The sequence below is a fragment of the Aphelocoma coerulescens genome, chromosome 1A, assembly GCF_041296385.1.
Source record: "Aphelocoma coerulescens isolate FSJ_1873_10779 chromosome 1A, UR_Acoe_1.0, whole genome shotgun sequence".
In the NCBI taxonomy this organism is placed as follows: Eukaryota; Metazoa; Chordata; class Aves; order Passeriformes; family Corvidae; genus Aphelocoma; species Aphelocoma coerulescens.
This window is the reverse complement of record NC_091014.1, coordinates 67,863,552-67,876,551: the sequence shown is the minus strand read 5'-3', so window position 1 is coordinate 67,876,551 and position 13,000 is coordinate 67,863,552. Positions and strand designations below refer to the sequence as shown.

General features: G+C 45.1%; 1 protein-coding gene across 4 annotated transcripts in view; it reads left to right on the top strand.

Moving 5' to 3' along the window:
• Positions 1-13,000, top strand: part of VWF (von Willebrand factor) — a 140,054-nt gene that overhangs the window by 43,838 nt on the left and 83,216 nt on the right. For all 4 annotated transcript variants that reach the window (XM_069003401.1, XM_069003400.1, XM_069003402.1 and 1 more), the window contains 5 exons: positions 2,876-3,012; positions 4,356-4,494; positions 5,033-5,133; positions 7,618-7,813; positions 8,383-8,598. In XM_069003401.1, coding sequence (XP_068859502.1) covers positions 2,876-3,012; positions 4,356-4,494; positions 5,033-5,133; positions 7,618-7,813; positions 8,383-8,598 — 789 coding nt within the window. The remainder of the gene's footprint in view (positions 1-2,875; positions 3,013-4,355; positions 4,495-5,032; positions 5,134-7,617; positions 7,814-8,382; positions 8,599-13,000) is intronic.

Genomic DNA, 13,000 nt, shown 5'->3' with positions numbered 1-13,000 from the left:
AATTCCTCATTGTACCTTATGACTGGGAATTCCCTCATGGCCATGCTGTGGGTGAAGGAGCTACAGCCCCAGGGAGAAGGTGGCTGCCCTGCCTTCCATGGGTGCTGGCAGACTGGAGAGGCAGCTCTGCAGGTGCTCCTGCTCCCCTTCCTCCTAACTCCACCTCCCAAACTCACCTGTACTGATGGCTTCTGTCCCACATTTTCGTCTGCATGGGGAATGTGAGTTTTCATGCCGTGCACTGGCCAGCAAAGTGCTGCATTCCTTATTTCCTCCTGCTGGTTCCATGGCCCATCCCCTGCCTCAGTTCCTGCTCCATGTTCAGCTTCAGAAAGCCCTGGTTGACCTGAAACAGCATTTGACTCTGCTGGCATCATGTATGGAAGTCTGCAGGGAGACAGCACAATTCTTTATCTTGGTTTTTCTCCTTGCTTTTGGGGACTGAGAGTGGAAGGGAGGAGAAGAATTCTGGGGTTATGGCTGGACGGGAAAAGAGCAGATTTGGGGGCTTTGGTGGATTTTTGTTGAGATGAGACTGTGCATTAGGACAATTGCAACAATCTTAACATGTTCTTTCATAAGTTTGTCTTTTTCTAGTAACATGAAACTTGCCTGACCCATCAATCCTCCTACTTTAGACCAAAAGAGCACTTCCCCCAAAGTATCAGCACTTAAAGAAGAGGATGGGACACAGTGTATGCAAATATTCAAAACGGAGATGACATTTTTAGTGAGCTGTGCCCTGTGCTTGTTCATTAAGGATCTCTCCAAGTGCAGGGAATCTCACTGTCTAAAACACAAGGATACAGCCCAGGCTGATTTGTTACATCTTTTATCTAATTGGCAGCATGATTACAAACGAGAAATAGGTGTTTTTCTAACTTCAGTTTTTACTTAGGTTATAGCTTTTAATGTCCTTGCTCTCTGGGCTATGATAAGTATTCTGTGGGCCAAATTTTTATCCTTAATTCTGGCTGTGTTTTCTTCACAGTGATCATAGAAGTGAAGATAAATCTGGTATTGAGGCTTGCAAACAGACGTTGATATTCAGCTCTGTGCAAGAGGCAATATAGCATCGCTGCCTTTTTCTGAATTGGGAAGCTGTCCCAAATAAGCAGAAGTGGAAAAGAAAGGCAGCTTATTTTTGTACCTTCTGCCAATATATCTAAATCAGTTTTCTGCAAGGCTTGTTTGAGACTGAAGGTTGTATACCTGCAGCTGTTGTACATGTGCATGCTAACACTCTATAAACTGTACTGACACAGTATGGGAGGGCAGCAAAGCCTCCCAGAGTAGCCACATTTATATTGCTACCAGTGCTGTTTGTCTCTACTTGAAGCAATATTGCAGCTTATTTTTGTTGTTGGTTAGTTACCACAAATATTTCTAAAGTCATGTGTCCAGAAAATTTATGTAGTTCCTCATATAAACTCTAGGTAGTTCTGTTTTAATTTTGACCAACTTTTTTGTCAGGAAAGATTTCTTTCATATTGTGGGAGTGAACTGCCCAGTTGTAAGTTTGGTGATAAGGTGGATCCACAGCTGGAGCTGGCTGGCACTACTAAGAGGCTTTCAAGCTGATATCATAATAGAAATAGTTATGAAGGCAGAAGGTTTCAGGAAATTTCATGGGATGCATTACATCAAATGGAATAGACAGAGGAACCCATAAGAAAAGACTTGGCCACAGAAAAGAAATTTCCCTTTCAGGAGCAGTGCCAAGGGCTGAGACTTGTCTTGGATAGCAGTTCCCAGTTCTCCGTGCTGCAAACCTGTCCTCTTGTTTCCTTGTTGCAGAGAATGCCCTGGAAATCAAATTCCAAGGGATGACAGATATCCAGGAGGTGCTGGACTTCTCTTAGGGTGAATCAGAGCTGTGCAAGGCTGGGAATCCTCAGGATCTGTGAAGCTGTGCTTTAGCACAAGCTGGTTTAAGATAGCAAACACTAATATGTTGAAGAGGGAAATTTCCACGTGGTGCTTATCAAACAGATCATCTGTGGGACTCAAAGGCAGTGAAGAGAGAATAACTCATGAAGCTCACCTGCCAGCTTGTAACATTTAACCTTTCTCCATCCTCTGGCTGGTGATGGCCAGTGTAGGCCCAGCACCTGAATTTTTTTCTGGATGAGCAAGTGGCTTCCCACCGTGTTTGCCATGGGATCATCTCTAAGTGTGATGGTCTTCTCATATGAAAGACTTTCTCTGCAAGCTCTGTGGAGTTGGAGCCTCTCTGTGTGTTTGCATGACGGTACTAAATCCCAGCTGTGGTATCTGGATAGTGCCTTCCTGGAAATGCAAAGCCACAACTTACCAAAACACCTTCAAATGCTGTTAAGTTTAAATAGCTCCTTTTTGTAGTAGAAAGGTGGTCAAGCAGGGCTTTCACATTATTCTGTGAGGACTTTAGTGTAGCTATTGTAACTATAGAATTATTTTAAATTTTCTGTTAGTTGAGATAATGGTTCAGGGTAAAATCCAACATAAATTCTACCCTTGGAAGGATGCCCACAGACATTATCTTCCAGCTCTTTATTCTCATAAGGTGTTTTATGTTAAAATAACTTACTGTTATTCAAAGCAACCCAACAAAAGAATATAGGCTTTTCCATAGGCACAAATTTCAGCTCTTGAGTGTGATTTACTCCATGTTCCCCACCTGTTCTTGGTTCCTGTGTTACTACTGGTAATGCCTTATGGAAATAAACAGTGAGATAAGGATCTTGCTGGTGCTTTCTGGTCTGTGGGGAGCTTGGGCCTTGTACAACCTGTTCCACCAGGGCTGCTCTTCCCCCTCAGAGGCTTGTGAGGGCCAAGCAGGATTTTGCTCGCAACTGGCGCTGTGATGATTAATGGCTTTTTTTGCTTTTTCCAGGGGAATGCTCTGTCACTGGCCAGTCCCATTTCAAAAGCTTTGACAACAAGTATTTCACCTTCAGTGGGATTTGCCAGTACTTATTTGCCAAGGATTGTGTGGAAAATTCCTTCTCTGTGATCATCGAGACGGTGCAGGTAACAGCAGCCTTGGCTGGTGCCTCTGCGCATGCTCTTGAGAGAGAGAGGGCAGGGCTGTGGGACTATGTTGTGAATTGCAGATGCACAGGCCAACAGAAGCAATTTCCCTATGAGATAATTAGTTTAAATAACAGATGCAGTCTTTCTCCTTAGTTAATAAGTGTTTTGCTTCTCCTCACCACCATTCCCAGGAGCCTACGCAAGGATGGAGACTCATGATGAGGCTTGGAAAATGGGTCCTTGCTGACTCTTTGCCAGCTGAGCAAACAGAGGCGAGGGTGCACCCCTTGTAAAGCTCCCTGGGTGCTGCTGCCTCCCTAATGCCTGTGGGGAAAGGACATTTCCCTAGACACCAAGGAGAGTGCACTGGCAGAGCAGTGCCTTGCGTTGCTTCCCATGTAGTCAGATTGGCTGGTGATTCTTTTTGTAGTCAGACAGCAGCTCCTGACTTTCTTTGCTGTCTCCCCCGATGGAAATGTGAGAGCCAGATGGAGAGAGGCAGGAAAGGGAACCAGGCCAGTGCAGGGAGGGACAGAGACCCTGAAGGGGGATGTCACATGGAGGTGAACCTGGTCATGAAATGAATTGACCAGTTGTGCTTGGGAAAAGATTAACAAATCTGGAGACTGAAAAGGGCCCTGAAGGAGGCAGAGGGAAAGAAAGGTGATGGGGACAGAGGAACTGAAGGCAGGGAGAGGTGCAGTGGAGACAGGAGACTGACAGGAGGGAAGGGGCATATCAGCCTGTCCTGCAGCACCAGGGAAGTTTGGAGAAATGGGCTGTGTCAGTTCTACACACCATCTGCGTCTGTCTCCTGCGTTAGAGAGCTCTGATAGTGCAGCTCTGAGGTCATCGGTGCTTGGCAACCTGCAGGACAGGTTTCCACTGAAACTTCCCTTTCGCAACCAGGGAGGAGGCGTGGGTCCCCCACAATCCCTGTTCCTCATCTGGGTATCCCACAGCCAGGAAAATAAACACCCCAGGAATCTCAGGTAGTGTGAACTGCGTTACTGTTTCCCAGGCTGTATGGGTAAGGTGGCCTTCCTGCCCCTGCCGCATCTGTGGGGCTGGTCACTGCCATGGGTCACTCCTAGAGGTCAAGTGGAACACCCACAGATCCCTTTCCAGGTTCTGAGACAGGGAGCTCAGCCCTGCTGTGTGGTTAGTGGAATAAGGGAGGGAAGGCTGCCAGCCTGGTGTCTGTGGGATGCAGAAACCAGATCTGTAAAACCAGTGTGACACTCAACAGCTCCTAAATTAGATGCCAAAATGCCGTCTGGGACTAAGTCACCAAGAAAGTGAAAACTTGAGGTTTGAGGCAGATTTTCCCTTCTCTGCAGTGTGCAGATGATCCTGATGCCGTGTGCACTCGCTCAGCTTCTGTCCGGATCCGGGATATGGACAACAGCATCATTAAAATGAAACATGGAGGAGGAGTTTCACTGAATGGACAGGACATACAGATCCCTTTGCTGCAAGGTGTGTTCACATGGGCTGACTCTGGCCAGCCACTGAAAGGCTCCTACTTAGTACTGGTTTTAGACATGCCTTAGCCCAGCTCAATCAAAGAGTGTTTTCAATGCGAAACTCTCACTTTCAGTCTCTTCTAGAAGCTCTGTCATTTCAGCTTCTCTCCATGCAGCTGAGTGAAAATGACTGTTGGTCTGTTCTTTTTAAAATTAGTGTTTTTCAACCAGAAGCTTGAAATAATGGAATCACAGAATGATTTGGTTTGGACCTTAAAGATCATCTCATTCCAACCCCCTGCCATGGACAGGGACACCTTCCACTAGACCAGCTTGCTCCAAGCCCCATCCACACTGGCCTTGAACACTTCCAGGGATGGGACAGCCACAGCTGCTCTGGGCACCCTGTGCCAGGGCCCCCCCACTCTCACAGGGAACAATTTCTTCCTCATATCCAATCTAAACCTGCTCTCTGTCAGTGGGAAGCCATTCCCCCTTGTCCTGTCACTACATCTTGTAAAAGGTCACTGACACCCTGTGGTTGCCTTCAGGTGCCCTCCGTGTCCAGCGTGTGGTAAGGAGTTCAGTTCGCCTCACCTATGGGGAAGATTTGCAGATTGACTGGGATGGTCATGGAGAACTCCTAGTGAAGGTACTTTTTCTGTCTGTTTTATTTCTGCCTGTTTTCCCCCTCTCTTGTTCCACCCAAATATGTGCAAAGATTTTCTTGTCTGAAGTCAGAAATTGCTTTGTGTTGCATGTTAGGAATTCCTTTCTCTTTTGCTACCCCCAGAGTGATATACAGGTCCTTTTGTATTTCAGAAACAAACACTTCATCTTGCAGCAGCTTGGTAGCTTTTTTTCTCCTCCCTTTTTTTTTTTTTTTTTTTTTTTTGGTGTGTGCAATGACACTCATTATTAACCATGAAGAGTTTTGTGTTTCATTCAGCAGATACCCTCCAAACTGGAGTTTTGTTTTTATTTGCTTTGACTGCCCTGTCTAAAACAACAGATGTGAACGACTTAAAATAAGGGAAGAAAAGGCCTCCAGGGACACAGTTACTCATAATTTCCAGGAGAAAGAAATTAGCTCATAGAAGATGTGTTGCGTGCTCCTTCTACTGTGAGGAATGTTTGAAGTCAGCCTTGATTAACAATTGGGTTTTGTCGGTGCTGCAGACGCAGCCGAGTGTAGAAGTACCTGAGCCAGGTGCAACAGAAATGATCTGTAAGGAAGCTGTAACCACAGCCCTGCTGCCTTTGAACCCCCCTTGTAGCAGGGGTCTGCTCACTGAGAGGAGTTTTGCCAAGAAAACCAGTTTTCCTGGGATTTTCTGCCCTCCTTGAACCGTGGTGTTGCTTTTGCATTCTCCTTGCCTGCCCCAAAATCTGGCTTAAATGTCATGTCTGGCACAGCACAAAGGTTTATGAAAGCCAGTTCAGAACTGAGTTCAAGAGCTGAAAAGAAAACAGATAAGAAAGGTCTAGAATAATTTTAGAAAGCATCTGTGGGTTTGTGGTTGTTGTTTTGATTTAACCTGTATCTCTGTGCTCCAGGGGTCCTAAAAGTTCTTTTGGGGCTTAGAATAATTCACTTCAGTCCCTTGGCACATCTCAGGAATTTTGGCTTTCCTCAGTATTTAGAGTATTTTTCTGCCTGGTCAGAGACCTATATAACCTGTGAAATTTTTTGTCCCACTGAAAGCAAACCTGATTTTCTGCTCCAGATCCTCTACCCATAAAAGCAGTGGAAGTTTCTCCAATTGTCTGCTCCTTCCCTTGCTGGGCATCTAAAGCATCTCTTTAATTGCTTTTGGAAAGTTACTTTATGCTGGATTTGTAGACTGACCTGTTGCCAGGTGTTGCTGACAATTGGAGGAAGTGAAACACTTCCATTACCTTGTTCTGGCAAAAATTCTTCCTGTGTTCCTTAAGAAGGCTCCCTTTTCTGTGACTGCCTTGTGTTTGTGATTTGAGCTTCCACTCCTGAATACACCAGAATTTGGACTCGTGTGAGTCATTGCTCCATCTGCAGAGTACATGAAAGAGTAGTAACACTCCTAGTAGTAAGAATATTTATCCTCTAACTGTTCTTTTTGATGCTCCATATTAATCCTCTGACCCCTATTTTTGAACAGTGGGTAGTATTAGGTTATATTTTGGAGAATGTTTTTTATTTTTATTTATACAGAAAACCAGTTTTCTTTAAAAATGTGGATTTTTCTAACCTTTTTTTGTTTGTTTCACTGGTTACTCATGCAAGCCTGCCCAAACTAGCATTCAACTACATGGATACAGAGGGCATCAAGGCTCCTGAGTAGTTGATAGTGTTTGTAGTGTACCAGAGCTTTACTCCTAACAGAAACTGACAGTTCCTACTAAAATAAGAGTATTGGTGCCTCTGTGTTGCAGATGTTGCTTAGGAGATTTCCCTCTGTTTACCTCTAGGTTTAGGGTCACCTTTCAGTTGCCCCTTGATTTGCAGCAGGAATAAAACAGGGTGAAAAGTGCACCTGCTCTATGGGTTGTTGGCAATTCTGCTTTTAGTGTGCCTGAAGCTCCTCTAGGCAGGAGGAAGCTCTAATGTGAGGTAGCTTTAGGGGTATTAGTTTATTCCTTATTTTATCCAGGGTCCTCAGTGTTGAAGGGAGCATCTCCAATATTGACTCAATTTTGTGATAAAACAGCCTGTTTAAATTTCCTTCATCATCCAATTTTCCTTTAAATTGTGAAATGCTCCCAGGTGCAGTCTTTTCCCCCAAACTGCCATTGTAATTACATAAAAAAGGTGCAACCACCACTGTTGCCCTGCTCATTTATAAGAATGGAGAGGGGAAAATAGGGAAAGACTAAACTGGACTGCTGATCAAGGCATAAAAATAAGCTATTTTTCTCTTAGTCACCCTCTGGAATTCACTGTACTGTGCAACAATTGTCCTGCTGCTACTAATAGTAGCATTTTTGTTAGAAGTTTAAAAATACAGTACAATGGCATTGTGTCTGTAGTATTTTGATGTGTGTTTGAGAATTTTCTTGACTGCTAAATTGTGTATGTTTCATTCCTTAAAAAAAAAAATCTTGCTCTGCAGTGGTAACCTGTTCTGGAAGATGAGAGGGCTAATGTTGTGTTCCTTAGGTGTCTCCAGTCTACTCTGAAAGGATGTGTGGGCTGTGTGGAAATTATGATGGGAACCAAGGGGATGATTTTCTTACACCTTCTGGCATGGTGGAATCCCTTCTGGAAGACTTTGGGAACTCCTGGAAGCTCAATGCAGACTGCCAGGACTTGTTAAAACAAGACAGTGACCCCTGCAATCTCAATCCTCATTTAGGTACTGAACTCTACCCAAAATTAACGTGTGCAGCAAATGGTGATCTTCCATTTACATAAAGAAAAGGAAAATAAAGAAAAGAAGCTAATGTTGTTTACCACCAGGATGACTGTAATATATGTTTAAAAAAACCCAACAAACAACAGCAACAACAAAAAAAAAAACCACAAAGAGACTTATATTGATGCAGGCTTCCTAAGGAAAACGTAGTATTTTGTGAAAATTGAAAACAAAAATTAGTTTAATTTTGCAAATGTAAAAAGGCAGCAGAAAGCAGAGGCCCTGTAAAAGGAATTAGAGCACCAGAAATAGTGCTAGGAGAATATAAAAGCATTGCTTTTCCTTGATTTGTTTTCCTAGTGGAACATTATTCTTTCAGTAGAGCTCATGACATATGAGCTGTGATGCTATCTGTGCCTGCCTGATGCTGTTTTATTCTTGTGTGGTTAGTTTTTTGTTTGTTTTTTTCCTTTTATAAAATGAAAAGAAAATGCTTACTGTGGCTCCTCTAGCTTTCCTTGAAAGCCACTGATTGATTCAGTGTGAGCATGTCATTTTTCTCTTTTTAGCCAAATATGCTGAGGAATCCTGCTCAGTTCTGCTGTCTCCTGCCTTTGAGCCTTGCCACCATGAAGTCAGTCCCACTCCCTATGTGAAGAACTGCCGCTTTGATGTTTGCTCCTGCTCCAGTGGCAAGGATTGCCTGTGCTCTGCCATTGCTAATTATGCAGCAGCCTGTGCCAGGAAGAGCATCCTGGTGCCGTGGAGACAACCCGACTTCTGCCGTAAGTGCAGTGCTGCCCAAACCCGCTTCTTTTCCTCATCCTGAAGGAGTTTTTCTGGCAACAGAATTGCATGAAAGATCTAGAATAAGATGCCAGGTTTTCCTTATGGCAAATGATGAGAGTAAATCTTTAGTCCCCACTGGTAAGGATGCAAAAGCCCAGGGACTACTCAGCAGTGGGGGAGAGAAGCAGTGATCTGACACACCTCCACAGAACTTTTGCCTGGATTTCCATTTTCAGCTACTCACCTGGAAACTTTTTGAATGTCCCAGGGTAGAAATCTCCCAAGTGATTTGTAGTAATCCACGAATTGCCTTTTTTTGAGGCCCAAGCTTCCCAGGTCCTGACATCATCAGTGACTCCTGACTTTAGCTGAATGTGGGGTTATGGAGGAAGCACAGAAGGGCAAGACAAACTTGTATCAGAAGAGAATTTTGGCAATCTTGTGGCACCAGCCCTTCTCACAGCAGGGCTAAATTACTGTAGATTGCCTGATGTCTTGTCCAGACAAATTTTGAATATCTGCAAAAACAGAGGTCCCACAGCCTCTCCGACATCTCTCTCTTTTCCAGGGCAAGATTAATAGCCAATCTGCTAAGAGGCAGGAGCAGAAGAATCCAACACCTTATATTTCTTTTATTTCTCTGTTAGGTCAATGTGGTAGGAAATTGCCACGTAATTTTGATTGAGCACAGACATACTTTCCCCATAAATATTTGTGAAGTGAATGTTTTTCCATTTTCCTGAGCAACTTTGTTATTAAGGAAAGAAGACAATTGAAAAATTTGGGGGAAAGCATGTGTGCTTGGCAGCTCTCCAGATTTGTTCTGCTACTTCTTCCCAAACAGACGGTGGGAAAAACATTTATAAACTGAGTGTGTAGAAAGTGGAAAAGAGAGAGGTCACTGGCATTTGACCTGGTAGGTCTGCAAGGTCAGTAACCACAACTTCTGCAGGCTGGAAAGTGTTTGCTGTGAATGAGAACAAACCCAGTTTATATTAAACTGCTGCATGGTTTTATAAGATTTTACCTAGTTTATGTAAATGTTCAGATAGTGGAACAGTAATGTAATAAAAATCCTTTCAGAACTCTGCAGGTCTGGAGGCTGAAAGAAAGAACAGCGATAATGCCCCATTGCTCTTTCTGTAATTGAACAAGTCAATTTTCACAATTAATCTTTAATAGTGCAGAGCTGCTTCTTCCTTTCTATGCATTACAGAGAGCTTTGTGCTCTCACAAAGTGACGATTTCCCTGATTGCAGATCCATCAGCCCCCATTAAATAATCCTGGTGCCCTAGACATCTCCTGTCACATGAAGGAGAGCAATCCCTCTTTTTTAATGGGCTTGAGATGTGAATGTGCAGGTTGTGTAATTTGTGCTGATGGCCCAGTTCGCTGAATGTGTGCTCCACCCCTACCCTCATCCCCAGAGATTTGGTTTCTTGGGAAATGACTTGACAGAGCCAGTTTGCTTGATTTGGAGTGGATAAGTGCCAGGGAGCAAAGTCATTAGTGTAGCACAGCATTTCTGCTGTGTGTCAAGCTATCAAGTGCATTCAGTGTCCTTATCTTTGAAATTATTTTAGTTGCAGTTTGATTATTTAAGACCTGACTCATACTTCTGCAGCCCACTGTGAATAAGCACCAGAGCTTACCCTTCATGCTGCAAGGGAGGAGCAGGCAGGCCATGCTGTGAAGGGTCTTTCATGCACCTGCATGTAAAAAATTGGGTAAACCCCAGGCTGAATGGCTGAGTCCAGAGAGTGGTGGTGGATGGAGTTAAACCCAGCTGGTGGCTGGTCACTGGAGGGGTTCCCCAGGGCTCAGTGTTTGGGCCAGTTTTATTTAATACTTTAACCAAGGATCTGGGTGAGGGGATCGAGTGCATCCTCAGTCATTTCTCAGATGGCACCCAGCTGGGTGTGAGTGTGGATCTGCTGGAGGGCAGGAAGGCTCTGCAGAGGGATCTGGACAGGCTGGATCCATGGGCCCAGACCAGAGGTCTGAGGGTCCACAAGGCCAAGGGCCTGGTCCTGCCTTGGGTCACACCAACCCCCTGCAGCTCCAGGCTGGGGCAGAGGGGCTGGAAAGCTGGGAAAGGCCCTGGGGGTGCTGGGGACAGCGGCTGGACATGAGCCCAGGTGTGCCCAGGGGGCCAAGAGGCCAATGGCCCCTGGGCTGTGCCAGCCATGGGGTGGCAGCAGGGCCGGGGCAGTGACTGTCCCCTGTGCTGGGCACTGCTGGGGCCACACCTCAGATCCTGGGGCAGCTCTGGGCCCCTCAGGACAAGAAAGGCATTGAGGGGCTGGAGCGTGTCCAGAGAAGGGAACTGAGCTGGGGAAGGGTCTGGAGCACAAATCTGATAAGGAGTGACTGAGCCAGGGGCTTAAGCCTGAAGAAAAGGAGGCTCAGGGGGACCTTCTGGCTCTCCACAACTCCCCAAGAGGAGGGTGCAGCCAGGTCGGGGTCGAGGTCTGCTCCCAGGACACAAGTGACAAGAGGAGAGGAAACGGCCTCAGGTTTTACCAGGGAGGTTCAGATTAGGTTTTATGTAAACATTCTTCATGGAAATGGTTATCAAGCACTGGCACAGACTGCCCAGATGGTTGATTCACCATCCCTAGAGGTATTTAAAAGCCACGTGAATATGGTGCTTAGGGACATGGTTTAGTGGTGGACTTGGCAGTGTGGGGTTAGCGGCTGGATTCAATTATCTTAGAGTCTTTTCCAACCAAAGTATTTCTGTTTACCTGTCTCAAGTGTGTATTGTTCTGTGGCACAGGGGAATCAGTCAACAGCTCCCTAGATCTTTCTTCAGATTTTAGGACCTGTTGGTAAGCCCAATATTTTCCTTAATGTGGTAGTCCTGGGGCACCTTGTGACTTTGCATGGCTTCTGTAAGAGGATTTGTATCGGAAAAATCCAAGAGTGATGGAGCAGGAAATTAAGGACAGGCTCTGAGCAGCATTTGAGGATGGGTGCCGTGCATGCTGGGCCTCAGCATGGTGGAGAAGCTGTGTTAAATCTAGTCCTGACAGGGTGCACCTTCACCCAGAGGTGCCAACATTTTCACCTTGTGTTACTTGAGGAACTGGTCATTGTTTGTCCCTTTCACTCTGGTTTGAAAACCCACCCACAAAAGCTGCATGAGCTGTTTGATGCAGACACATTTTTTCCAATGCTTTCCCACTGTTTCTTATCTTATTCCTGGGATAGGCTGTGCTTCAGAGCACAGCACTGAGCTATTTTGGTTTTACAGGAGGCATCCACATAGACTAGATGCACCTTGCCTTTTCTTCTCATTTTCCTGGCAACAATGGGATGGGTTTTTCTTAGTGACAGTGTATTACACAGTGTACAGACAACAGGCCTCTCCCAGGTCAGTTGTCTTGCCTTTTTGTGGTTAAAAACAGATGTTGCTGGGAAGGGATAGAGCAGTGTATTGGGATGTGGAGTGTAAGCATGGCTTTGGGAAGCATAACTGGAAAAATAGGGGATGTTTTGAAAATTTTAGGAGGTGCATGGGCAAGGAAAATCATAGAATGGTTTGGTTTGAACGGGACCTTAAAAATCGTCTTGTTCCAAGGGACACCTTCCACTAGGCCAGGTTTTTCCAAGTTCCATTCAGCCTGTTCTTGAACACTTCCAGGGATGGGGTGGTCACAGTTTCTCTGGGAACCCTGTGCCAGGGCCTCAGCACCCTCATAGGGAAGAATTTTTTCCTAATATCCAATCTAAACCTACTGTCTTTGTTTGAAGCTGTTCCCACACATGAATTACAACGCTTTGTCTAAGAAAGGGACCCACTGCAAAGTTGTCCCTGTGGACAGGGAGTGTTACCACTGACTAGAAGGTAGGGCAGACTGTTGGGCTTGGTTATCCCATCTTATTTTGAATCTTGAAACTCTAATAAACTGATGCACCCATCTGCAATCTGCCCAACCAATTCCATGTTTCCAGAGGTTCATGGGTAGCAAATAATACTTTTGGCTGAGGCTTCATGGTTGTCCTCCTGTAACGTGCCTTTAGTGATGAAAGTTGTTTTTAAAATGGTCCTTAGCCCTGGGCTGTGCCTGTTCAGTGTTTGATTTGCTGCAAAAATCAAGTTTATGTAAATTAGAAGCACGTTTCTGTGGATGGCTGCCAAAGACTCCTGTAAGAGTGAGTGAATCTATCTGCTGCTTAGTCCAGAGTTAGGAAGCATTTGCTGTATTGATGAACACACATTTCTTGGGCTGTGTTGTGAAAGGCACATTAAATAGTTTGGGCACAAGTCCCAGACTTGGGTGACCTTTGCTCTGAAGAAGGGTTCAAGTCACCTTAGATGCTTCTGGGCTGGATCCTCAGTTTAGGGTGTTACACTCCCATGTATGGGGCTGCAGGAGCCTCAAGAGAAGCTG